Consider the following 27,971-nt stretch of genomic DNA (forward strand, 5'->3'; position numbering starts at 1 on the left):
AGAGTAAAGTCCGGCGAGGTCCGGCGCGCCAGGAAAAAAAGGTCACATTTCTTCGTCCATCTGTCACACTCGGCGAAGCACTCCCCTAATCCTCTGGCTTCCGGCTTACCGCCCCACGCCCCGAGAGGGAGAGGGACCCCGTAAAACTTTCTTCTTTGCGACGATAATGACAATTTTATGACGAGGACACGAAGTGAAAAGTGATAATAAAAATGAAACAACTTGGCCAGAAGCGGAATCACGAACAAACGGATGGTAAAATTTGATACTGGAAAATTGGATTAATTTTAGAAAATTGCCGACAAATAGTCGAATCATCAATAAAATAGTCAATTTGAATAACCGAAAACTCACCACTACAAATCTGAATTCACCTCAGCTCATTTAGAGCGTCCACAACTAGATGGCACTAGTAAAATTGTCAGCAGTTTACCTCTGTTTGTCTGTGTTCTATACTGGACTTCCACGTTCGGATAGTTGGAAAAGTTCGGCTTTCGACCAGACAACAAAGTTCAACCCGATGACGTTGCTCAAACTATCCGTTTTCGAGCTCACTCTACACAGTGAAAGGAAAGCAGAAATTTATGGCCCCTGAATGACCACTCGGAATCGATTTTCCTTCGACTCTCGCCGAGCTTATAACCCGACACTCCTAGAACTTATCCCGTTTTTCGCTATAAAATGAACCCAAACAAAGATAGCTGGCATAAACTTTTAGTGATACTTGTCCAGCGATGACCCTCGCCCTCCCTCTACGATTTCATAAAATGCTGTGCTATTTTCTATTTATCCCTTCTCACATTTTGCCCCCTGCCTCTCTGATACGATTACAGCTTGCTGTCCTGGGGCTTTCCGCTGCTGATGTTGGGTGTGGCCGCCGCCTTCAAGTACAAGGAGCGGGACGTGAAAATCACCGGGGCCCAGGTCATCGCCCAGATCGTGCACGACCTGAACGCGGACAGCCACTGCTGGTAAGTGCCGTCTTAAACTGAGATTAAAATCGTTATCTCTTCCTAGCCGTGCAGTAATTTCATTCTTTTTTTATGTTCATGAAAACGGGGTTCTTCAACACCTCAACTGACAAATAAAAATAATTAAATGCAGATCAAAAGATTTTGTTTTTTTTTTTGAGTGAAATTATATCAATATTTTAAAATTGCAATTTTTGATATAGATAAAATTTTGTCCATGCATTCCCTAAGTCAATGGATATGCAAATTGCATCACAAGTTATTTCAAACATTTTTACGGGCTAGTAAAAACATTATTTTTTTTGTGGTGCTCCCAAGCAAAATATGGATAATTTAATTAAACTAATTCTAATTTTATTTAAAATGCAAAGAAAGATTTCTAAACCAAAAGGAAGAGACAATTTATCCAAAAAGACCCTATGTACATTAGGATGGCTCGAGATGGTCGATTTTCAGAACATGTTTTTTGTTTCGTTCAGGCCCTTGAACAACCCTCTAAAATTTGGGAGTAATTGATTGCGTCCACATTGCATTCCAGTTTTGTATGGGAATTAGTATGAAAAAAAAACCCTCTTTTACATTTTGATTTTTATCATTTTTATTTTCCACAAAATTTTTCAAACCAACACAATAGCGAAAAAATTAGAAAATTCTCTAAAACTTTTCCCAAGAACGTATTGTGCTATCTTGCTCCTGTCAAAAGATACAGCGTGCTCAAAACTGGTCTAAAACGTGATTTCCGAGCAAAAAACACGTTTTAGACCAGTTTTTAGGACGCTGTATCTTTTGATAGGAGCAAGATAGTACAATAGTTTCTTCGGGATAGTTTTAGAAAATTTTCTCAATTTTTACGCTACTGTGAAAAATTTAGTGGAAAATAAAAATGATAAAAATAAAAATGTTAAAAGAGGGGTTTTTTCCAAACTAATTCCCATACGAAATTGAAATGCAATGCGCAAAGTGTGGAGACACAATAAAACACTCCCAAATTTTAGGGGATTATTTTGATGCCCAAAAAGGCATAAAAAAAACTTTGTTCTGGTTTGATTTGATTTTTTTTTTTAATTTTTCATATGACGTCGACGCATTGTTTTCGGCTTTTTAGGTTGAAATGTTCAAAAATATGTTTTTTTTTGCAATTTGAAACTGTTTTATGATGGAAAGACACATTTTTTTCGATCTTTAGAAACCAAGGTAAGAAAAATGGTTATAACAAATGCCTCGATGCTAACCACCTGGATTTTTTTAAGGTTTGGTCGATTGATGAAATAAATGTACACATAGTAGTACTGGAAACATTTTCGATGACAAGCAGAATCAAATTTTGATAACTGAAATACGCTATTTCGAAGGTTATTTTTGCACTTTTTTTCCTTCTCTGTCCAATTTGTTCTCTTTAGTACTGAGCAGTTCTCTAGGATTTCGGTCATTCGTTTTTTTTTGTATTTTTTAATCCGACTGAAACTTTTTTGGTGCCTTCTGTAGGCCCATGGAAGCCATTTTGCATCATTAGTTTGTCCATATAATTTTCCATACAAATTTGGCAGGCTGGCGGTAAAAAAATTTTGGTGATTTTTTAATTTGACTTTTTATTACTAAAACTTGATTTGCAAAAAAAAGACTATTTTAATTTTTTCTATTTTGTGATATGTTTTAGAGGACATAAAATGCCAACTTTTCAGAAATTTCCAGATTGTGCAAAAAATCATTGAACGAGTTATGAATTTTTGATTCAATACTGATTTTTTCAAAAAATCGAAATTTTGGTCGCAAAAATTTTTCAACTTTATTTTTCGATGTAAAATTAAATTTGCAATCAAAAAGTACTTTAGTGAAATTTTGATAAAGTGCACCGTTTTCAAGTTAAATCCATATTTAGGTGACTTTTTTGAAAATAGTCGAAGTTTTTCATTTTTTTAAATTAGTGCACATGTTTGCCCACCTTTGACAAAAATAGTTCTGAAAAGCTGAGAAATTTCTCTATATTTTGCTTCTTCGGACTTTGTCGATACAACCTTTAGTTGCTGAGATATTGTAATGCAAAGGTTTATAAACAGGAAAATTGATGTTTTCTTAGTCTCACCCAAACAGCCCACCATTTTCTAACGTCGATATCTCAGCAACTAATGGTCCGATTTTCAATGTTAAAATATGAAATATTCGTGAAATTTTCCGATCTTTTCGAAAACAATATTTTCAAAATTTTCAAATCAAGACTAACATTTCAAAAGGGCCAAACATTCAATATTACGCCCTTTTAAAATGATAGTCTTGATTTGAAAAGACAGAGTAAATCATCTGTCATAGTGACAAATACCAGTTAACTGAGAATTCATTAAAATCTAAATCTGAATCATTTACTGAAATTTCAGCGGATGAAAATTCAGTAAAACTTTACTGAATTTCAGTTAAAAAAAAATTTGTGTGTAGGAAGTTTTCTCATCTTTTTGGACATATACTATTGCAGGGGGGCTTCTCCATTATGACAAAACATTGAAAAATATTTACAACGGACTTACTTTTAAACGGTGCAAAAATGTCCCTTTTGATTAAAAATTTGGTTTTTTATCAAAAAAATATTTTTTTTTAATTTTGTTTGACCGCATGTTCAATTTTTTTTAAATTATTTAATTTTCAAATTTTCTAAAATACATGCATGCATTCCTTGTATTTTTAGTTCCATAAAAATTAAGTTTGATCTCTTTCACCAAGCATATCAAGATCAAGATTTCCTACTGATTTAGTAACAAACATTTTTGTTTTAAATTCTTTTTCTCATCATTTTCCCTGTACTGTACTGCTCTGCTACATATAAATGTTCTATGTACACTAATATGAAATTGAGAAATTTTTTGATATAATACTGAATCAATTTGTAACTCTTGAATACTATTTTGAAATATTTCTGTGAATGCAAAAAAACTTTTAAATACCAGTGCCAAAAAGTCTTACTTTTCAGCACTGAAATGGATGCTGTTTTCACTGAACACATGAATGTTTGACATAAAAATCCATTCAAAAAGCGTTTTTCGGAATTGCAAAAAATGTTGTAAACGGTAAACCTCGTTGGGTAAATGTAATCCTGTTTTCGCAACTTTCGGTGGAAAATTTTTGGACAGTGTGTTGCGTCGAAACGTCGAAATAAAATAGGATTAACTACAAGTTTTTTGAATTCCGCATTTTAGAATTTTTGAAAGTTTTCGATATGTTTTAGTGTGGACCAAAATTTTCCAACGAGTTATGTGTTTCCGGAAAAAATAGTGATTAATATTTCAAAATAGTATTCAAGAGCTTCCATTTCTAAAGATATCTTTTCCAAGGATTTCGGTCAATTTCCTGTAAATTGAAGGTTAGAAATAATGAAGTAGATTTGTGCAAATTGTACAGTTACCAATTGATACCAAAAGTATACCAAAATGATTGATTGCGATGAATAATTGACAGCACAAAGTAGTTTGCAATGATTCTGACACTTTTTAAGTATGTTACACGAATTTAAAGTAATCTTGTTAATATAATATAATTTATATCGAAAATTATTTTCCATTGCCAATCATTAACACTAAATAATAAAAAGTTTAATACCATTTTTCAAAATTTTTGCCTTCCTCACGTTACTGAGGAAAGGCTATAAAATCACTCGAAAAATGAACTTCTCAATTAGACTTCCTAGACCCACCTTCATGTATACCTATCGACTCATAATCAAATTCTGAGCAAATTTCTGTGTGTGTGGTGGGATGTTGATCAAAAAATTGTCACTCGATTATCTCGACATTGGCTGAACCGATTTTGTCCGTTTTGGTGTCATTCGATCCGTCTTGAGGTCCCATAAGTCGCTATTAAAAATTATGCAGTTTAGTTAAGTACTTCAAAAGTTATGTTAAAAAAACGATTTTATCAAAAGTTCGGAAGATTGTAAAAAGGGTGGGTTTTGTAAGAAAACCCGTCATGTTATACATTTTCAGAAAGGTATTTGAAAGACCTTTCCAACGCGCCAGAGACATTAAAGATCTGACAAATCTATCAAAAGTTATAAGCACTTAAGTGCTATTTATACGCTTTTTGGAGGCCGGATCTCAGATATGTTGATGAAAACGTTGTCCGGATCTCTCATGCGACCTACCGTTGGATAGGCATTCAAAATAGCTTTCCAATGCGCCCAAAACATTGAAGATCTGACAACCCTATCAAACGTTATAAGCACTTAAGTGTTACATACGCACTTTTTCGAGGCCGGATCTTAGATATTTTGATGAAAATGCTGTATGGATCTCTCATGCGACCTATCGTAGGATGGGTATTCAAAAGACCTTTCTAACGCGTCCAAAACATTGAAGATCTGACAAATCTATCAAAAATTATAAGCACTAAGTGTTATTTACGCACTTTTTGCATTTTGGATAGCACCCTTTAAATGTGAGGAAGGCGCCAACCACCTAAGGGTGGATTAAGTAACGTTTTTTTAAATGAATTTGTTTCATTCGAATGTACATACAAAAAAATCACGTTCACAGCTTGAAGATATGATCTTTGATAAAATTAATTTTGATTTATGATTATTTGTCTTTTACGTCACATTGTGAGAAAATCTCATGTTTTTTCATGAAATGTTATTAACAAATGTCGTTTTTGAGCGAACAAAATAAAACTATCCAAATTATATGCTTTCACATTTGCAATCATAGTAGCATATGTTTTATACTAAAAACGCTTGTATACCAAGAATTTTGAAAATTCGTCACTTTTTGTTCACTAAAATGCAAATATTCTTTGCGTGGACATAAATTGAATGTTAAAAAAGCAAAATGATCTCCGTAAAATTTCCTATAAGCTGAATGCATTAGTTTTGGCTGCAAAATTTTTTGGCTCGTTTTGGGAGGCGATTTTTGAAAAAAATGGATAAAAAATACAAATTTTTCTTCCTAAAACGCCCTGCCATGCCCAAATGCAAGCTTTTATGGACTATGTCTGTACAGAAATTTGTTCAAGGAACATTAAACTATAACTTGAAGCCCAAGGCGACCAAATTTGAATGACTTTAGTATGATTGTTACGCGCATTTCTGAAAAATACTCGAAAAAAGCACTTTTTTCATTCAAGCTCCGCGCGCGGGTTGTAAACCATTTTTGTGAATTTTTTGTTGTATAAAAACATTGTTCCTGACATCCTAATCTATCATTCTAGGGGTGAGCACCGAAGATTTGACAACTTTTCATTTTTTTTTTTTTTTTTTTTGGGTCGGCCTATTTTGCATTAATTATAACCGAACCCAATAAAAAAAATTCAAAATATAGTGTAAGGCTAAAACAGCTGTTTAATTCGGTTTTTTTACTTCAATGTATAAATCCTTCAAAATCTTAAAGCTACATCTCTTTCCAGCAACTTCCGTTTACTTTCTTATCTTCACCCCCGGATCGATCCTAATTTAATTTCATTGCCATGCTATGCAAACTTGCTACCTCTCCCCTCTAACCTCTCTCTTCTGCTCTCCCGTCCCCCTCTCATAGGTTAATGGAGGGCCCGGCGTACGTGTGGGGCTTCCTGGTGCCGGCCGTGGTGCTGCTCTTTGCGGGGTTCTACCTGGCCTGCCAGGGCGGCGGGGCGGTCAAGATTGCGGCCGCACTGCAGGTGGACTCCCGCGCCAAGAACAAAATGGTCAAAAAGCGGGGCCTCCAAATCGGGCTGTTTTTCAAGGTAAGGTTTAGTTTTTAGTGGATTTGGCCCGGAAGTTTTGGGGTTCGGTGTTTATTTTGGGACATTCACTTCCTTTGGTAACCCTGACGCTGTGACCGATGAACCTAAATAGCTGCGAGACACGCAATCTTGGTCTGGCAAAGCAGTGTGACGAAGTTGGCAAAAGGTCATCGGAACATGACGGGGACAAGGTAGAAACGAAACAGAGATTCATTAACGTGGTCTATAAAGAGAGGAGATTATTTCGGTGGAAAAGCACAATCCATGGAATATCGTATCTATCATGGAATAACTCTATCCAATATCTGTATGAAATTCTTGGAATTTCGTCCAATGGTAAATCAAGATGTTATATAAACTATCATTATTTTGTTGAAACTCATGATCGAATTCATCCCAATTTCTCATCGTTGATATGGTATGTTATTGTTATCATTTCATCCAATGTTATCAGATTGGCTTTCTCAAGCATGAAACCTTCCCCGAATAATAGAAACTCACTCGAAGATAATCCAAACAATCCCACTCAAAACAAATGTATGAATTCTTCATTGCCCAAAAGTCATATTTTCCCAGCTGTTGTTTATTCAAAGTCTTCCAAATGGAAAAAAATAACCTCATCTCAAAACTTCAGCTCGCTGAACAGAGCTAAACTTTTTCCTCCCCTCTCATTTCATCCCAACGATCCTCAGAAACCACAAAAAGCACGAAATCATCATGACTTCAAAATGGGGGGGACAAACTTTTCCGGGCCAGTTATTGTCCCATTTTTGGTCTAGAAATGATGAACACATTTCAGGGGAGAGAAAAGTCATCGCGTCCGCACAATGAAAATCCGTCACAGTCTCTCACACCAACACAATAATGCACCCAATGGGGACCTATTAAGTGTTAATGGGAGGGCACTCTGTTGGTGGGGCACTGTGGGGTGTCGTGAGCATTTTTGATTCACACAATTTTTAGTGTTCACTTTTTTACGATTTCGTTCTTTTACTGGAACAAGTCGGATCGATTTGCGATTTTCGACAAAGCAAAAGTCTATTCAAACCCACGATTCTCCAATTCACGTCAACCTTGACGTGGATTTCCTCAAAAGTTATGCTCATGACTTCAGTGTACAAATACAAGGAGGAAAACTTTCTCCTTTGAAAAACCCCCTTCTTCACAAGCCGCTAACCGTGCCCAACCAAAGTCGCAGTGAATAATTAATATTCTCAGCCGTTCTGTACTGTATCGGTAATGCACAAGCCATAAACGAGGCTGCGAGCAGTCCTGCTTGGGTAAGAGTTGGTAAATCATAATTTATTGGAAGGGAAATTTGCAGCATTGTGTAAACTATAGTTTTGGGGTTAACCCCTGGCCAATAAATTACAAAACTTTCTAATTGCAAATTGTGATTATAGCGTTGTGTGCAGCCTGTATGACCAACAATTTTAATCCCATCCAAGTACCGAAACCAAAGTTGAAAATTTGCAAAACCATTTATCGGCGTTTAATTAAAATAATCCTTTCGGTTTTCTGGACTTCTCTCCTCCTCCCGCAGATCCTGATCGTGCTGTCGACGGTGGTGTTTGTGGGTGCAGTGGCATCCGCCTGGAACATCATCGAGCTTTGGTCCGTCTACAGCATCGCGCAAGGCATCCAGGTGAGGATTTTGCTTGTAGAAAAGTTGTAACATGTTTTGTGTCTGTAATGAATTCATTGGATTGTAATATATATGTATTTCAAATCATGTGAAATTATGAAATAAGTTGAGTTCAATTATTATTTAACCCTCTACAACCTAACCCGGCTTTAGACGGGCTTCGATCTAAAAAAACGCCAAAAATAATTTTTCAACAAATTTTCGATTCATAAAAAGCATTGGAAAAAAGAACTCTTAAAATTTTAGAAAGTTTTAGGGTTGGAAATTTTACTTGTTAAATGTGACTTTGCCAATGTTTTTAAAAATTTCATTTTTTTAGGGGTTAACATTGGTGTTTTTTTTTTTTGCTAACATTTCGTATTTTTAAGTAAAAAGAAGTATGCAATATTTTTTTAGGGTCCCAGACTATGTCTCTACGCATTTTTTATAATTTAAATGATGATGGTGCTATTCTATAGCAGAAAATGTTAAAATCAAGCAGAAAATTGAAAAAGTGGCTGTAAAAACATGAAAAATTAGATGGCAAAATGTAATTATATAAGGTGGTAGAAAAGGCCAAATACTACCAAAAAAAACATAAACTAAACTAGTTAAATGCAAATTAAAATACTGAAAACTAAACAAAAAAACATAAAATAAGAGAAGTAAAGTTTTTCGTGGAACAAAAGTTGCTCGAAATGACCTCCTGAACACGGGGAAAATAAAAATTATCAAAAAAAATTGGACAGTGGAGGATCAACATAAATAAAAAATTCAATAAATTTACCTAAATTCAAAGAAAAAACTTAACCTCAAATGTCAAGTAAAATTATCTAAGTTATGAAACCAAAAGCATTGCTAAGTTCCTTACAAATTTGAAAAGTTGTGCTCGTACTCAGTGTGAAAATTATGGCATCTTGTAAAAAAAATGCGAGAATTCATGCAAAACGACGCGTTGTTTGTCACCTGTACTGACTTTTTTTTTCATTTCATCTCATATACATGACGAACTCCAGTCTGCGACCCGCTAAGATACAAATAACTTTTTTTTCTCTCTTTGACTCTATTAGGAAACTTCACAGAAAAAAAGTTGAATTTTGGAATGTTGAAAATTTGGTAGGTTGAATATTACCTCTTTGTTTGTGTAATATTACATAAAAAATGTGTAAAAATGTGAACCTGATGAATATTCATCAAAAACTGATGAAAATTCATCATTTTCTGGGGTAAAATTTATCATTTATTTTGCCACAAAATTTGTCACCATTTCCTGATGAATATTACCATCATTTTTTTTCTGTGTTTATATATGAGTAATTCACGTCGAATCCCGGAAATGAATATGATATATATTTTATTATTTGGCTCAAACTTTTTGGGAAAAATTATACGTAAATATTTGAAATTCTGTATCTTTCAAATATTTATGATGAGGAACATTCAGAAAAAAAGAACACAAAAATGCCAATTTAAATAAATATCAATTTTTCTGGAGCCATGATTTGTATTTTTTTGTAAAAGAAAGAAATCTTACCGAACACAAATTTTTTGACATCAGTTTTTGATGTAAAGTCGAATTTGCAATCGAAAGTAAAATTTCATAAAGTGACTGTGTTCGAGATATCGACACATAAAGACTGATTTTATGTGAAAAATTGCAGTTTTTGGATAGTTAAATATGATGCCCATGAGTGATCATCTGTAAAAAAATTGTTCAAAAAGTTCAGAAAATTCCCAAAATACTTCGTTCAGGAAACATTGAAACTTCTAGTTTCTGAGATACAGACATATTAAAAGGGCGTATTATTTTTTTATCGGCTACGTCAAAATTACATTATTTTTTACAAGTAAATCTTGACTTGGCGGCAACCGTTTTGGCCGTTTCTATGACTAAAAAGATGCGTGTTTTTGTCCCCTTAAACAAATCAAAAAACTAAAAAAAATGCGAGTTTGGGACATTGATTTTAAATCAAAAGAAGATAATTTAAAAAATAAAAATTTTCTGAATAGTCCTATTATTACCTACAACTTTGTCCAGCACTCCAAATCGATCTGAAAAACGATTCGAGGTTTTAATACCATAAGGCTAGTGATATTTCGCGAATTCACGGAAGCCACGTACCGTGAAATCTAGTCAATACACTGAAATGCCACCAATTTCAGAAAAAAAAAACTGCTGAAATTTGCTCCTCACTGTTTGAAAATTTGACTTTTGAATTGAAACAAACCATAAGACGAGCATGATGAAAATAAAAAAAAATATATGGTTTTATTCAAATCTCATTTTTTGAATCTCTGCCGAAATGCGGATGGAAAATTGAAAATGCTTTGAGATGTTGAGGTGGAAATTATTTTTATTTCAATTTTAAAATACAATACTTATTCAAAAAACTTGTATTTTTGAAGTATTTATAAATGTATTTTTTTTGTTTTATCAATATCAAATGCTGCAAAAACTGTTTTAAATGGAGTTTTGCCCAAACTTATTCGAAATAATCAAACAATCTTATTCTACTTAAGTTGAATTAAGAATGGTCATGGGTTTCTAGTTTTCGTTTGGAGAGACTTTAGCAAATTATTTTGATAACTATTTAAATTTTAAAGTCTTTCAGATGTTAAACTGGATAAAATTGAACTCATACAAAAATTGCAGTGAATATTTTGTTTTTTGAGCTATTGTTTATTTAAAAAGTAACTTTCTTCTGCACAATAATGCTAAAATAACATATTATTTCATTTATTTCAAGCAAATTTACTAGTACCGTGAAATTTCAGTGAAATTCCTAGGTCTTGTAATTGGCAGGCCACAAAATTTCAATTTTTAAGCCGTGAAAAATCATTAGCCCTAACCATAAGCTTTAATTTCACAAAGATCAACTGTAATTTTCAATTTTGGCTAAAAAAAAGTTTTATATTTATCAATATTTAAAAGATAATCAATGACATATTTGCTATTGTTTTCGTTTCCTGATAATATTACTGTCAACAATCTTGAAAAATAAGAAAATCGGTCGAACAAAATTGATATTTCTTTGAGAGTTATTTTTTCTTATCTCTCGATGTCTAGTGAATGCTTTTAACTAAAAAATCAGAAAATAGAGGTAGGATAAAATAATTTCATTTGGCGATTAAAAAAAATGCAGGGATTTAAAAAGAAGGTCTTGTTCAGAACAGTTCACAGATCGGCCAATGAAATATTTTTCATAATCGATAACCATGACCTACAAAAATTGACAAAACTGCGCAGGCTGAACTCGAGGGGGAGCATGAAGTTTGGTGTCCCCAGAAACACGTGCATTTTGAATTTTTCAAAAAATATTTGGACTGGGCCGAAAGGGTTTTTCTCCAAAGTTTGTATGGAGAATTAGGGCAGTTCGTCGCTGTCGCATACAATCCAAAAATTGCACAGAAATTTTGTTGTTCGGTGTAATTAAACATAATGATTTGCAAAATTCTCAGATTTTTTATTTGTTTAGCATCAATTTGGCTTATTGCAAAATAACAAAGTTAACACTTTGAGCGAAACAAAAAATAATAGCAATCCATTAAAATGTCAGATCATAAATCCTTATCCCCAAAGGAAACTTCCACAATATTTCCTCCCAGATGTAACCCCTATCTGGAATCGCAGAGTTGTTTGTGACACAATTTTCAACAATCCATGTGTGCAAAATGTACTCCCGATGCGGCACATATTAAATTCATAACAACCGAACGATTTCCAATCTATCAATCGCATATGACAACCTCACAACCAGTTCCGGGAAAAAGCGTGGGAGTGGGTGATCGGTTGAATCATAAACAACGTCCCACAATGGTCTTCTTGCTATGGAAAAACAGAGTTCCCTTCCTGCACCCGGTTTGATATGCAGCAGCGTACAACTTCCAAGCCGGCCTCCTGGTTGACGATGGCTGTGAAAAATGGGAAAGCCGAGAATTTGCGATGAACAAGTCGAGATAGCATAGCAAGGCTTGGTTATCGCTTTGCAGATGGGATTTTTGGAAATTTGGGATTTTTTCCTTGAAAATGTATAAGAAGGAGTTGAATTTTAGAACATCAAGCATTTGAAAATAAATCTATACTGAAATTAATAAAAATTACAGAGCATGACAAGATGAAACCGAAAGGGTCGCAATGTGTCACAAAGCTAGACAACAACAAACATCGTCATCTCGTGTCAGAATCAGAGTCCTGTTGCACGCTGTAGGGGGGAACAACCTATAATGAACGTTTTGAAATTTATGTTTTTAATCACAAAAGTATCCAGCCAGAATTACGTACCCTTACCCTAATAGTTTAGATGCCTTTGCTAGCCGAACTGGTAAAGTTCCGTGCATGCCATAAACCAAGTAGCCTGGGCGTGGTGAAAGCGTGAATTGAGGGGGTGATGTTTACGTGTTTTGGTGTGGTGGAGAATGCACCACGTTCCCATAAACACGTGTTTGTGTGGGGTGAAATACGCCGAAGGATGCTGCCACCGATTGCCGTTGCATCCACTAGGTACACAGCAGAGTAGACACACCGTATATCGGGCCGCTATGGGATGTTATTGCTTGTTATCGACGCTTGGCTGGGAAGTAGTTGATTGAACAGATTTGCTAGTCATTTGGAAGAACATATACTGCAGGTGGTGTAACACATACAAGGCAGTAAAGGTAGTCGTTGGAAGTAGATGCGGGCACTAAGTTGATGGCAGAACTCACTTTATGATGATTTGACTGTTCAAAACATTTATTTGTAAACCAGACATCTATTTTGAATTTAACAAAAAAAAGTAAATTCACCTCCTAAGCCTTCCTAACCCACTTCATCGACACCAGCTCCGCCAGACAGAACAACTCCCGTCGATTCTTCGTTTTGGAATACAACTTCAGCTTAGCCTGCCAGCGATACCCCTCCAGCGGAAAGGTGGTAAAGAAGCGCAAATCCACCACGGCGTTCCGGAACCGGTACACCCCCGGCTCGATGGGACAGCGAAATTTTGGCTCCAGCCCGGCGAAAAACGGCGCCAACATTCCGTTTGCATCGTTAATGGTGGCACAAACGCCACCCAGGGCAATCTTGTTGAACGGCTCGCAGGTCTTCATGTCCAGCGAGCACCGGTTGGTGACCACCACAAACTGAAAACAGGGGTGTGGTTGAGAAGCTTTTGGAGTTTGACTAATGACGAATGTTACCTCCAACGGCTCTTTTATAGCTTCTGAGACGGTGAAATTTCCATGAAAATCTACCAAATTGTTCTCGAACGTATAGTTCACTCCATCTGGGAATTGGATCACGTATGTTTCATTGCCGGAAGTTTGACAAGGAGCAGCCTGCTCAACGTTGAACTCTTTGATGCGCTAAAATTAAAAAAAAATAATTAAGTAAACTTCTTTTAAGCTAAAACTAACCAAATACTAACAGCACTTCTACAAAACAAGAAAAGATGAGCAAAACAGTAAACTTGAATAATTTTTGGAAGCATTCTGCTCTAATATTGCTCGAAAACTGTTCTACAACTCGGAATCTCCGTCGTTTTTCTATGAAGGCCAAACGTTGAGTACGAATTAAGCCAATGGTTTTTTTCATTACTTTTAATTATCTCTCAGTAAGGCCAATTTCATGGGACATTAAACAGTTTAAATCTGTAGATCTGGACTGATACATTATATGTTTGAACATTTTAATGTCACTTCATTCGAATTATTTTTTAATTCTTATTTTAATCAATTTTTTCCCCCCTAAAAGTAGACAACACGCAAAACCCATTTCGACAGAACCAGCGTGTCACAGCTGAAAGCAAGATTGTCACTCAAATCACGCACAAGAGTGAGTTGTACCACGGCACACATGTGGCTTTTGTGACCAACAAGTCACAGAGTGGGTCGAAAATTGGAACAACAATAATTCAATATCGATTTGCGATGCTTTGAGTTCGTGATTAGGGTGCAGTGGAATATAATGATTTTAAAAATAAATTTCAGTGGATTCTCCCGTTGTCGATATTGAAGGAATCGTCGAGAGTGGGAGGTATCAAATTGTAGAACGAAAATTCAAAGCATGCTTCTAGAAGGGGCTGAAAAAAATATTGACAGCTGGAGGAATATTGTATCGAGAAAATCGACAGCCACAGAGCTGATAATGAACTTATTTCCGTGAAAATCAAGAAACATTATAAATAAATTTGATTTGTTCAAGGCACAGTACTCGTTTTTTATTGCATTAACAAAAGAATAGAATACAAGCATAACATTGTTTTCTTCTCTCATTTTGTTTATACGTGCACCCAGATGCGAAATGTTAAACATTTGCGCAAAATTCGTTCATCACAAACATTCATAAAATAATAAATTGCTGATATACAGCAATTCCGTTTGAAAACAGCCTAAACCGAAAAAAAGTTCACCGATCGGGCACAACATTTTTCTGGGAGTTCCTTGGCCAAAACAATTAAACCAGTATTTTTTTGTTTGGGCATTAGGGTGACCTACGTCGTGTTAGGGTGGTTCGAAAAATTGCAATTTTCGTCATTTTTTGTAAAAACCACTTTTTTTCAAAAAATCATATTTTCGCGTCATTTCATCCGATTTTAGAAGCAAAAGAAAGGTGATTTGTTTGGCTATTTGAGAAAAATAGTAAAAAGTTTCAAAAATCTAGCTAAACATTTGAAAAAGTCGTATGAAAACTTAAAATGGCGTTTTGACCGTGGCTGGACCAAAGAGCCTATGTCTGAAAATATTTTTATCGGATTCCTCGGAAAATTTCACATAATATATCGAAAAAAGTTGCATAGTTTAATTACAAGAAAAAATGGTACCCTTACATGCATAGGTAATCGCTGAAATTTTTAAGTTATCGCAGTTTAAGTGAAAAAAGTTTATTTTTTCCGATTTCGTCATTTTCCTGTTTTGCGCGTGACGCGTCGAAAAACTCAGTTTTTATTTTCAAAAAATCATATCTCGGAAACGTACGGTTTGACATCGCCAATTTTTCAATATGTTTTGTGAAATTTTCCGAGAAATCCAATGAAAATATTTTCAGACATAGGCTCTTCTGTCCAGACACGGCCAAAACGCCATTTTAAGTTTTCATACGACTTTTTCAAATGTTAAGCTAGACTTTTGAAATTTCTTACTTTTTTTTTAAATAGCCAAACAAATCACCTTTCTTTTGGTCTAAGACAGCTAAAATCGGATGAAATGACGCGGAGATATGATTTTTGATAAAAAGAGCTTTTTGCAAAAAAAGACGAAAATTGCCATTTTTCGAACCACCCTAGCACGATATAGATGACCCTAATGGTCAAACAAAAAAATACAGGTCTAATTATTTTGGCCAAGGAACCCCCCGAAAATTTTTAAGTCCAATCGGAGAACTTTTTTTCGGTTTAGGCTCTTTTCAAATGGAATTAAATTTAACTTTTTTTCATTTATTGGTTGTAAATGTCAACATTCAGCAAACATTACATCCGAAAAACCAACCATCCAAAGTCTTTTGATAGTCCACGCTCCATACAAAAAAGATTTTTTTTTGTTTGGACAATTGTCCACGTGGTTTATGGATGGTCCCTTAGTGTCACGTTAAAAATCGAAAATAAAGTTTTTCAATTGATTGAGGAAAAACGTAACATAAGGGATAAAAAGTACTTCCTGTAATTTTAACATCAGATTTTCATGGCAATTTTCACATTTTTCACGTTCTGTGAAATTTGCGTGCAACTTGATGTTATTATCGTAAAATTTATTGGAAAATCATTAGTTTAGGAGTGAAAAAATAGTGCTTAAATGGTGATTAAAAAAAAACAGAATAAAAAATAGTATTTTATCAATTTACGTTTTTGCTAAAAAATCAAATCAAACCATCCACATTAACGACCCCCGGGTCTTTTGTGGTCTCTATTGCAAGTTTCTGCTCGAACCTAGGAGTCCGAAGGCTTGAATAGGGAGAGCACCCAAACCTCTTTCTACTCCAAGGAACCTTCCACACCAGTGTTTGAACTGACGACCTTCGGATTGCGAGTCCAACCGCCGCCAGCGATTCCACCGGAGTAGGCTTGGTTTGGTGTGTTGTTTGTACTTATGGCATGGAGACAACTCCTACACCTGGAATGACTTAACGGCCTGACAACCAAGGCCGGGACCGACATTTTACTTCCTCATCCGATGGAAGGTTGCAGCAGATGGGAATCGAACCCAGAATCATCCGCTTACAAAGCGGACAGCGTAACCATTCGGCCACGCACTGCTCATGAAAATCGAATAAAAATTTGTGAAATTATTTAAGATGAATCATTTTTTCTGGAAAATCGCACAATTTAAATGAATTTAAAAAAATCCGTATCTTTCAGGACATGAACTGATTTGTGATAAAAAAAATTCTTAATTTGTAAAATGCTTTAAGGGTGCACAGCAACCAAGGAAGTTATTGTCTTCTTATTCCAAAATGATTAAACTTACGAACCCAATCCTGCAACAATTGGATTCTAAATATAGTCTAACTTTGTTGTAAATAACTTCACTGCCGTTTTACGGCGATATGATGTATACGCCATTTTGGACATTTTCAATTTTATTGTACAGTCTGATAAAGAATCTTAAAAGCTACCTCCTGACGAAAGAATTTTTCAAAAAACTGCTCTGGGGCCCATTTTATTAAGCAAACAAACAATGATGTATACGCCAATTTTACTCATCATGATGTATGTATACATTGAGAATTGATAGAAGTCAAATTCAATACTGTTTGAATGTTGATTTGAGGTTTTGGGATCAAATCAAGATTGGGCAATATTTTATTACATTATTTCGATTTAATTCTTAAGGGGACGTCCATTAGGGATCATCCATAAAGTACGTCACGTTCTGAGGGAAGAGGTGGGTTTTGAGAAAGCGTGACGTTGCGTGTTAAAAGCATAGGGAAATCGTGACAAAGGGGGGTGGAGTAAATTTTGGCTGATTTTAATGTGACGTACTTAATGGATGACACCTTATCCACATCCACGTAGACACTTTTTAGAAAATTCTAGACCCACCCACCTCCCTTGCTGACAATTGTTGAAAATGTTTTTATGGAGCATAGACAATCGCTAAGGGAGCGTTATTTTATTACGTAACGCAAAAAATCGGATTTTTAGACCCCCCCTCGTAACAAAATTTCCATACAAATTTTAAAATTTTTATATGGAGCGTAACACGGCCTCCGACCCCCTCCCCCCAACTGCGTTACGTAATAAAAGAACGCTCCCTAATACCTTCCCCCCCCCCCTCCCCCTCCTTAAAGTTTCCACGTGGACAATGCATTACGGGATCCACTCAGCTATCAAAATAGCTGGCACAAAAAATAAAGCCAGCTTTGATCAAGCAATGTATACATACATCATTGGGCAGGAAAAGTAGTGATTTTTTATTGCTATTTTTACGGCCAAATGATGTTTGTGGTTTAAAATCGTAGAGAATAGGATAAAAACAAGAAATTTTGTAGGGGTCATATTTTTATTGTACTTTTTAACAGTTTCTACAGAGCAGACCTCAAATTAGTCATTTTAAATTGAAAAAATGAACAAAAACAGAAAATCGTGTCTACAGCAAAATCACCTCAATGGCGTATACATCATATGGCCGTAAAACGGCAGATTCAGGGGATGAATAAAAAATTGTATCAATAGTTCCCGTAGTTTTGATGATACTAAAATATCTGTAACAAAAATCTTGGTGCAAAAGCCGTGATGTGTACTGTTAAAATTGTAATTTGATTGATAAATAAACATTATAAAACGCATTGAAAATGGTTTACAGGCCTTCAACAAGTATAAAAAAAATAGTCAGAAATATATTTTGTCTCCTTTTTAAAAAAACTTTCGAAGGGGAAAAAAATGAAAAAATGCAATGGTCTTATCAGTTGAAGATTGAATTTTTAGATAAAGATTTAGAAATCTTACAAAAAAAGATGAGAAATGATCCACACCGTGAATATCAGTTGACTATTGTTTCATCTACTTTTCAAACAATTAGAATCAATCCAAAATCACGCTGCACACAATTTTACAATGGTGCTTTTCAACAAAGCTTCTCAAATCAGGTTGATCCAAACATTTAAATTTTGTATAAAATAAGATTAAATGAGTTTTAAGACATTTTTTTAAATTTTCAATTTTTAACCAACTTTCTTCCACCAAAGTGTACCAACTTTCCGCTTCCCGTGAGCACAAAACATGACAAGCACGTGTGTGTGTGTGTGTATGTTTACCAATGGAAAATAATACAATACCCTAGGAGAGAAGCCGGGGGAAAAAAGAAAGTGCTTCTTTCCCTGCTCCGTCACACAGCTTCCAGGCAATAAAAGAAAGCATCTTGCATGCAAAAAAAACCGACACGACTGCCATTCCCATGGTTGGGCGGGTTTCCACTCGAGAGAGCCAGGAGGCACTTTCAGGGCAGAAGAAAAGTGAACGCTTCAACGCCCCCGCCAAGAGCAAATCACACGCACACACACACACACAAACAAGGGAGAGGGCTCAATTTGGAGTCATGTCGGAGACAGGCAACGGTATCAATTCCTGCAGCATTTTGCTTATTCGTGATGTAATGCGATGAGCATCTGTTTATACTAAATCAGTGTGTAAGTACAAGAGGGGGAATCAATGATGCTGTGTGAATGGCTGATTTTGATTTTCGCAAGGGCACTGAAGTCACGTTTTACTCTCAATTTAATAAGTACATGTTTAATTAATACCCTGAATCATCTTAATCAAAGATCAAGATTACTAGAAGTTATTCTAATGTAGATTTTCAATTTTTAAAAGCTAATCAAGCCACATCAGAAAAATCGACTGCTTATCTGTATTTATCTATTAATTATATGATTAATTTTAATGTTCACATAATTTCTTTTGCATTAAAACTTACCTGGAGCGTTTGGTACGGTATGTCCCCGCATCCAGTCCAGTACTTGGCCACCGCTAATCGTTAACATTTGCCTCTTTAGACTTTCATATTTGTAACCTACTTTTTTACTTGTTTTTACATTTTACTCTATAAAATGGTACCAAAATATTATAATTTTCCGAAAAATACGTAAAAGCATAGTCTGGGGCATTAAACAAGATCAGGCCCACCGAGGGATGGAAACAGGTTCGAAAAGGTTCAAAATGTAATAACAATGTTCCTTTTTTGCTGCCAAAAAATAAAATGTTACTTGTCTTATAATGTCTTTTAAATACCTTTCTAAAAATGTACAACATGGCAATTTTTATATAGAGACGTATGGGACCCCAATACGGAACGTATAAGACCAAAACGGTCAAAATCCGTGAAGTAAATCCGGAGATAATCGAGTTTCTTGAAACATCAAATTAGAGTTTCCCGACTCTATTTTAGTAAGATTTGAATAGTTGACTACCTATTAAATTTCAAAATTGTTTCACTGCCATTTTGACCGCCATCTTGGATTAAAACATCCTGAATAACTTTAGCGTAATTAAGGCTCGACAATCAAAAATAAGACAACGAAAACAAAATATTTTTCTCGATTCGATTATCCAAAGTTCCGATTATTCGAAGTGAAATTTTTCCGAGGCCTTCCGATAATCGAGTCTGAACTGTTCGGTAGGTAATCGAAAGACCTTTCCAATTAGTCCAAAATATTGAAGATCTGGCAACCCTGTCTCAAGTTATGACCACTTTAGTGATATTTATGTACTTTTTTGATGCCGGATCTCACTTAAATGTATGTAAACTATGTCCGGATCCATCATCCAACCCATCGTTGGATAGGTAATCGAAAGACTTTTCCAATGAGTCCAAAACATTGAAGATCTGGCAACCCTGTCTCAAGTTATGACCACTTAAGTGATATTTATGTACTTTTTGATGCCGGATCTCACTTAAATGTATGTAAACTGTGTCCGGAACCATCATCCAACCCATCGTTGGATAGGTAATCGAAAGACTTTTCCAATGAGTCCAAAACATTGGAGATCTGGCAACCTTGTTTCAAGTTATGACCACTTAAGTGATATTTATGTACTTTTTTGATGCCGGATCTCACTTAAATGTATGTAAACTATGTCCGGATCCATTATCCAACCCATCGTTAGATAGGTCATCAAAAGACCTTTCCAATGAGTCCAATACATTGAAGATCTGGCAACGCTCAGTCTCAAGCTATGACCGCTTATGTGACATTTGTGTACAAGCCTTACCTGACAAACTTCGTTCTGCCTTTTTTCGTTTGTTGACGTTTTTGACTTTTTTGCTTATTCAGCCTCCTGTGATCAAAACTTGATTTTAATCTTTCCCATACAATCTGCAAATTTTCCGGAATCGGTTCCAGAGTGGCCAAAGTTGTAACTTTTTGGCGTAAGAACCACTAGCGTGCACAGGGTGGGGCAACATGGGGCAACTGCCCCACCATCCTCAGAAATTTGTTCTAATTTTAGTCAGGGGGCGTCCACAAACAACGAAATTTTCAAAACGTCCATATAATTGCCCCACCTTCCTCGAGGAGCTGGGCACGCTACTGGTAAGAACCTTCCTTGGACTCACGAACTTATGGCCTATCTACAATCACTTAGCTTAGAATAGTTAAGTAAAGTAAAACTTAGAAAATGTACACAACTTACGGCCGTCATCCACAATCAACTTAGAAAATTTGCTGGGCTGATATACGTTGCTATGCAGTTGTTTGTTTACCTTTGATATGGAAACGTCAACTTATGGCCTATCTACAATCACTTAGCTTAGAAAATTTCACTTAGCTTAGGAATTTGAATCAATGGAAATGAATCTGAGTTTCTACAATGGAAAAGTAATCAAATTAGAAACTGACGTTTGGTTTGGAAAATTTCAAAATCTACGGTAAGTTGACGTTTCCATATCAAAGGTAAACAAACAACTGCATCAAGGCTGTATATCAAAGGTACTCGTCATCTTGCTTTGCATTAGTGTGAGTGCATGACTCCGTGCCACTAAAACCAAAACAATAACAAAAGAACAAAGGGCCGTGCCAGGAAAACCAAAACATAAACAATGTCAATGTCAGTGGAGTGAGAGAGTCAGAGATAGCGATTTTGACAACCGCACTACTACACACTCAATCGCGAGTACCTTAGGTAGAAAGCCATGCAACTGCATAGCAACGTATATCATCCCAGCAAGTTTTCTAAGTTGATTGTGGATGACGAACGTAAGTTGCAGACTTTCCTAAGTAACTACTTTACTTAGATGTTCTAAGCTAAGTGATTGTAGATATGCCATTACCGTAGTTTTTGAAATTTTCCAAACCATACGTCAAGTTTCTAATTTTATTCCTTTTCATTGTAGAAGATCAGATTCATTTCCATTGATTCAAACTCCTAAGCTAAGTGAAATTTTCTAAGTTAAGTGATTGTAGATAGGCCATTACCATACGAACGCAACGCAACAAAGAGCACCTCGATCGGACGTTTCGTGTTGAATTGATTCGCGTTCGAACAAAACCGTCGAAATTTTGTAGAAGATATATAGATAGAAGATAGAAGATATAATTTGTGTCCAAACCCATCACATCACCAAATGTTGGTAAAAAGTGAGGAAGGCAACAACCACATAGGTGGATTAAGTTAGTTTTTATTTAAATATTTTTTTCTACGGTGTAACCTTAATTTCCAATGGTCCTGAAATTCAAAAGTGTTTTAATATTATTTATTTTTTTCAATTAATGCATGTTTAGCTAAATTTCGTTTCTACTTATTTTCCTTAGAAAGGAAGAAGATGTAAACTTCAAATAAAATTGCGTTGACAGATTTAAGTCACAGAGAAAAAAAGTGTTTTAAAAGGTCTCTTTTTTGCGTAATTTTACCTTTAAAATGTGTAAAATTGTGAACCTGATGTAATATTACTTTTTTTTGACACAAAATATGTCAGCATTCCCTGGTGAATATTATCATATTTCAGTGAAAAAAAACACGCCTCTTTTAGGAGATTTTTTGATTTTTATGTTTAAAAATCAGTCAGTGCTGCATAAAGGCGCGTCGCGGTCCTCACGCAGGATTTTCGGTGCCGTTTCCGTCTTTGTTGTCCCCCCGATTATGTGTGTATTTCGATCCGGGCGGTTTCGGGATGTTTGACAGTTGCGTTGGAGAATTTGAACGGTGCGTGTCGCGGTCCTCACGCAGGATTTTCGTTGCCGTTTCCGTCTTTGTTGTCTCCCCGATTGTGTGTGTATTTCGATCGGGGCGGTTTCGCGTTTACGCATTTTAGTTGGTTTTATCTTTTTACAGCCGGCTGTCTAAGATTAAATCATTTATGCTAAACTCAACACCAAATAACCGGGAATAGTCTCATCCGCATACTCCGACTGATAATACATCACACCATTAAACAAAATTTATTTATTATTGGGTCGCATCATCATCCTCTATGTTGAATCCTGGCCATTACCCTTACCCACTAACAAAATCCCAAGTAGAAGTAGTTTTCCGGCACACGCGGGGGTGTGGATATCGTATAGAACCCACCCTTGGTAGCAGCCTGTGCTAACTAACATTCCCGTCCCATTCCCTCGAGATCTACAAACTGACATGGCGGGCGCCGTTGGTGGCCAACGACTGTTTCCTATTCGCACCGGCTCTAGTTTTGATGATCATGATGTTTTATCTTTTCAGCGCATTCATGCATGCTGTTGATAAGGGAAACATCATTTGATCGTTGAAGCGTGTGACCGGTTGTGCTGATGGGATATTATGGTCCTGTTCAGCAACGGAGAAGGACAACCATGGGTGGTTTCTCATGCTCATGCTCAAAAATCAGTCAGTGCTGCATAAAGGCTCACGAAAAATGCAAGAAGGTGCAACTTTCCCAAAGCACTAGAAAAAAAAATTACTAAAAGGCGTCATCCATAAAGTATGTCTCGCAAAAATCCGCCAAAATTATATTTTTCCTTTGGGTGTATGTCACACTTTGTCACACAAGGTTGAACCCCCCTTCAAAAAGTACGTCACATTTTGCCAGATCCCCCCCCCCCCTTGTTTTCGATGGGATATTTTTATAGTTTTTATTACTATATCTTTAAACTCTCATAATTTTGGTTTTTTGGCAATTTAAATATGAAAAAATAAGTTAAATTTTTCTCATTATTATTTTTTAGAATAAACTTTGCGATATAAAAAAACAGTTTTGTATCTTTAAAAAATTAGAAGACCTGGTATATTCAAGTATTAAAAAACCTTGAAAACTGTTTTTCACAGCATTGTATCTAATAAATTCAAACCATTTATGGCAGTTCTTTTATGAACACCCTGCTTTCAAAGCATTTATTTTTATCAAGCAAGAATTTGCAAAATATTGAAGTTCCAGCTGAAAAAAAATGTGACTATATAATAAATAATAATGTAATACCGTCAACAGGGGTGACATTGGGTCTGGGGGTGAGCTTGGGTCATACAAAAATGCAGAAATTTGTATGACCCAATCTCACCCCCCAGACCGCCCCCCCCCCCCTGATGGCGGTACTTCTAAATAATAGTAAGCAAACTATTTTAGAAAAGAGGATTTAATTTAATTGTGTATATTTTGAATTGATATTATGCAATCATAAGAAAACCTAGCGTAACGTTACAATCTCGCAAATTTATTCAAAACAAACTGCGAATCCCATAAATAAAAAAAGGGTAACGTCATGATTCGAATTCCCGGACGCTTCGAAACCCGGACACTTCATCTTGTTTTATCAATTATTTGGATATAAGTTCGCATTATGAATGCCAAAACTGTGTTATTTGATGAACTCCAACATCAACTTTCATTTAAAGTTCGTTTGAACGCTGTAGTTAATGCCAAAACAATTAAATACAATAAAATTATAAGTTTACCAAAAATGCGAAACATTTCACTTGAAATATTTCATAGGCGTTCGAAGCACCGGGAAGGCAAAGCAGAAATTTATGGTTACGATTTCCTTACATTCTAGCAAATTTTTATATAAACCATCGATTGTTTTGATGTTAACAGCTTATTTGAGACCTAAAGAATGCCATTCACTAACAATTCAGTCCAAATTTGTGCGATTCATAAGTAGAATCGAGTGTCCGGAATTCGAAGCAAAAGTGTCCGGATTTCGAATCAGCTTTTATCAGTGTCCGGGATTCGAAGCACAACAAGTCATCTTAATTTTGAAATTCTAATGAAAAATTGTTTGAAAAGACATATTTTGCATGCATTTTCTTGAAACTGACTGTTTATACTACATCCTGATGATATTTCTACATTTCCAACTTATTACATGATTTTTTGTCAGCTATAACAAAAATGATATGCTACTAAGTGTCCGGATTTCGAATCATGACGTTAACTTGTTTTTAAATTTTCATTTTCAAAAAACTTGCTAAACAAACTCTCTCAAAAAACAGTCTCATTCGTATCTCATAATTTCACATCAGCCAACCAAAAACAAAATTAGCGCAAAGCTCAAACTTTTTACGTAACTTTGGTGCCATCTCATTACACCCGCGAACAACACACAACTCACACTGTCTGTCCGTCTGTCATCACCTCCAGGCAATGACCCTTGTCCAGCGGCAGATAAAACTGTTCCCAACGCAATCCCACTCACTCTCTCCCTCTCTCACCGTCGGAAATCAACTTCTAAAATTAACACGATTTTCCACTCTCTAACTTTGGGGTTTGGTCGTAAAGTGATTTAACGAAAGTTTCGCACTTGGCGCCCATTTCGCGCGAATGATTTTTTTTTTTTTTGAAAATTTCAAACTCAACAGATTAGCCCAGCCTCCCACGCGGCCGGCCAAAAACTTGATAATTTCATTCAATTTCCGATCCGACACCGCTGGGAGAAAACCCTCGAGGGAAATTATCTTTCCAGAAGTGGTTTTTATCTTATCAGAAGCACTTAGCCGGTCATTGACGGAGGAGGAGCAGCACTTTTAGGCGTGATTTCTCGCTTAAAACTGAATTGATTGCATACTTTGGGGCGCAATCAATTTGGCGAAAGATCACATTTTGACCACTCAAGAGGCCGTTTTGAGTTTGGAGAGGTATTCCGCGAGGTTGAAAGTATCAGGAAAGAATCTCCCAACTGGGAGTGCAATGATGCTGGCGGGGAAAACTTTCGCCCACGTGTACCCTTTTTTCCAGCTCGATGAGGGGGAAATTGTACGTGTGCGTTGAATTTTAACTTTGCTCCCTTATCGGCTATCGAATGGCAATTAAAAGTTGGACCCGGTGGAATAATTGAAACACTTTTCTATTACGAGGAGGAGCGAATAAAAACTTTTCTCTTTAGAAAATATCTGCTATCCCATCGATGAAATCATTTTCTGGCTTAATCGAGGAGAAGCAAACCCCCAAGTTGTATCATTTTAATCTGCAGAAAGAGAGTAGATTACAGCAAATGGCACGGCAACCAACAAAAATAAATCCCGTGAAACCTTTCCGAGCAAGATATTTTCGGTCGATTAAATCCACTTTCCGTGGGAGCAACGCGCAATCGACATCTAATCTTTCACTCACGTGCTGACAGGTGTGTATGTGCACGTGTGTGTGCAGATAAGTTTCGCAGAGGGCGGTTTGGCAGCGAAGACGAATTCAACGGGCTTACTGGATTTACCGGTGTCTCTTGAGCAAATCCAGTCTTTACGAACCCTGCCTCGGTAGGGATACCGAGTCGAAAAAATCAACTTTCTTCAAAAAAAAAAACGTATCTGTTTGCCCAGTCATAAAAATAGCACATCCTTTGAAGATGGGATACAAAATTATACAAACAGAGAAATTTTAAGGCCATCCCCATACCAAACCCAGCCAAGGAAAGGCAAATATCCGACATTTATAGCTGGATTACACCATGTTTTGGGTTGTTGAACGAGCAAGCATAGATTTTCCTCTAGAAAGAAGGGTCGGCTTTTCTTCCGATTGCACCGGTTTCGATTTCGGAAGCCTCGACCAAAAGTGTCGGGAAGGATCGTTTTTGAAACCGAATGTTTTATTAGGATGCTTGTTTTGCATGACTGTAGTTTTTTGTGATTTTTTTATCAGTTTATTAGGCTTCATCCATTAAAAAAAAGAAAAACGAAGTTTTGGTGTAACCATATTATTTGTGTATGGCTAAACGAGTGCCTTATTAATTAATTAATCAATTAATATAAATATTCAACAAGTTAAGAAAATGTATGTTTAAAAATGGAATTATAAAATATTTTGATGTAATTTCACTAGCTGAATGAATACTTAAAGTATTTTATGAGTTTAAAAAGCCCGGGATTTTTCCAAAACCAGGAATTCCCGAATCCCGGGATTTTTTTCTCAAAATTAACAAATCAAATTTTGGTCGGAAAACTCAGATTTGGTTGTGCAAATAGATGAACAGTTGCACACTTAGTAATCGCTAAGAATTTTCTAGCATTAAAAGTTATATTCGGCATACAGTCCAGACTCGATTATCCGAAGCCCCGATTATCCGAAGTTCGATTATCCGAAGGTTTGTATAAGACTACGGATAATCGAATCACGGACCATTTTTTTCGTTTTTTTTTTTCTTTTTCTTGTTTCAAATGTCAAATTTGAATTCTGCGACCACATTTTAACAAATCCAACTTTTAAGTGTAGTTCGACTGTCAAACTTGTATTTCGTTGCTGATTTGCTCGAAAATTTGTTAGAAATAATAAGTTTTTTTGCAGCACCCCTTTTGGACGAACATTTCTGTTGTCACCTTCTGGTTCCTTGGATTGGCCATGGAAAATTTCACAGTGTAATAAACAGGGCAGCTACCACCACGTGGCGCCACTGTTCTAAGTGAGAAAATGATACAGGTTTTTCAGACGAGTTTCAATCCCGTGCTGACAGGCTATGATGACAGGCACAGAATTTTGCGTTTGCGTCCAGGCCTGACGGACAATCTTGTTCTTACCTTTAAGCTCAACAATCAAAAATAAGAAAGCGAAAAAAAATTTTTTTGGGATTCGATTATCCGAATTGTTTTTATTCCGAGGCCTTCGAATAATCGAGTGTGGACTGTATATCAGTATTGATTTGGCTTATTAGGAAAAATTTAAAAATTTAGCAAAATGCCTCGTTAAATAAAATATTTTCTATTTTATTTTATATATTTAAAAATATGGGTTTCATGTTTAGGGACCATCCATAAACCACGTGGACACTTTTTTGGGAATCTATTACCCCCCCCCCCCCCCCTCGTGGACAATTGTCCATACAAAAAAACTCTATTGTATGGATCGTGGACAATCGCCATACCCCCCCCCCCCCTTAAGTGTCCACGTGGTTTATGGATGGTCCCTTACGTATATTTCTGATATCAAATTTGAAAAAAATATCATATTTTATTATATTTTATCTAGCAACAATTGTAACGAATTAAGACAGCTTTTAAGCCATTTTTTGCATAATGGTTTGATTTGTTTAACTAATTTGGGTTAAAACAGGAACAGAACAAAACAATTAGTACACAGATTATCAAATTTATTGCTCTAGAATCTCCTGTACCTATTCAGACTGCAGTCGACTGTAGTCTTGATTCTCCCCAGTTGGCGGCAGTGACTTGAAGATTATTTGTAAAATATATTTTATATAAAACATGAAATTCTAAACTTATTTTAAAGTCAAGACTTACAATTTTATTTGTTGTTGTTGTTTTTTTACATTTTGTAATGATTTTTCTAAGCTTTGCTAGTCATAAAAATATTCATATTCG

At 35.8% G+C, this 27,971-nt stretch overlaps 1 protein-coding gene across 6 annotated transcripts in view; it reads left to right on the forward strand.

The window, feature by feature from the left end:
- The window catches only part of LOC6050393 (latrophilin-like protein LAT-2), a 161,192-nt gene that overhangs the window by 122,984 nt on the left and 10,237 nt on the right, over positions 1-27,971 (forward strand). For all 6 annotated transcript variants that reach the window (XM_038264008.1, XM_038264007.1, XM_038264009.1 and 3 more), the window contains 3 exons: positions 834-971; positions 6,482-6,668; positions 8,212-8,313. In XM_038264008.1, coding sequence (XP_038119936.1) covers positions 834-971; positions 6,482-6,668; positions 8,212-8,313 — 427 coding nt within the window. The remainder of the gene's footprint in view (positions 1-833; positions 972-6,481; positions 6,669-8,211; positions 8,314-27,971) is intronic.

This window comes from Culex quinquefasciatus, chromosome 3 (assembly GCF_015732765.1).
Source record: "Culex quinquefasciatus strain JHB chromosome 3, VPISU_Cqui_1.0_pri_paternal, whole genome shotgun sequence".
Classification (NCBI taxonomy): Eukaryota; Metazoa; Arthropoda; class Insecta; order Diptera; family Culicidae; genus Culex; species Culex quinquefasciatus.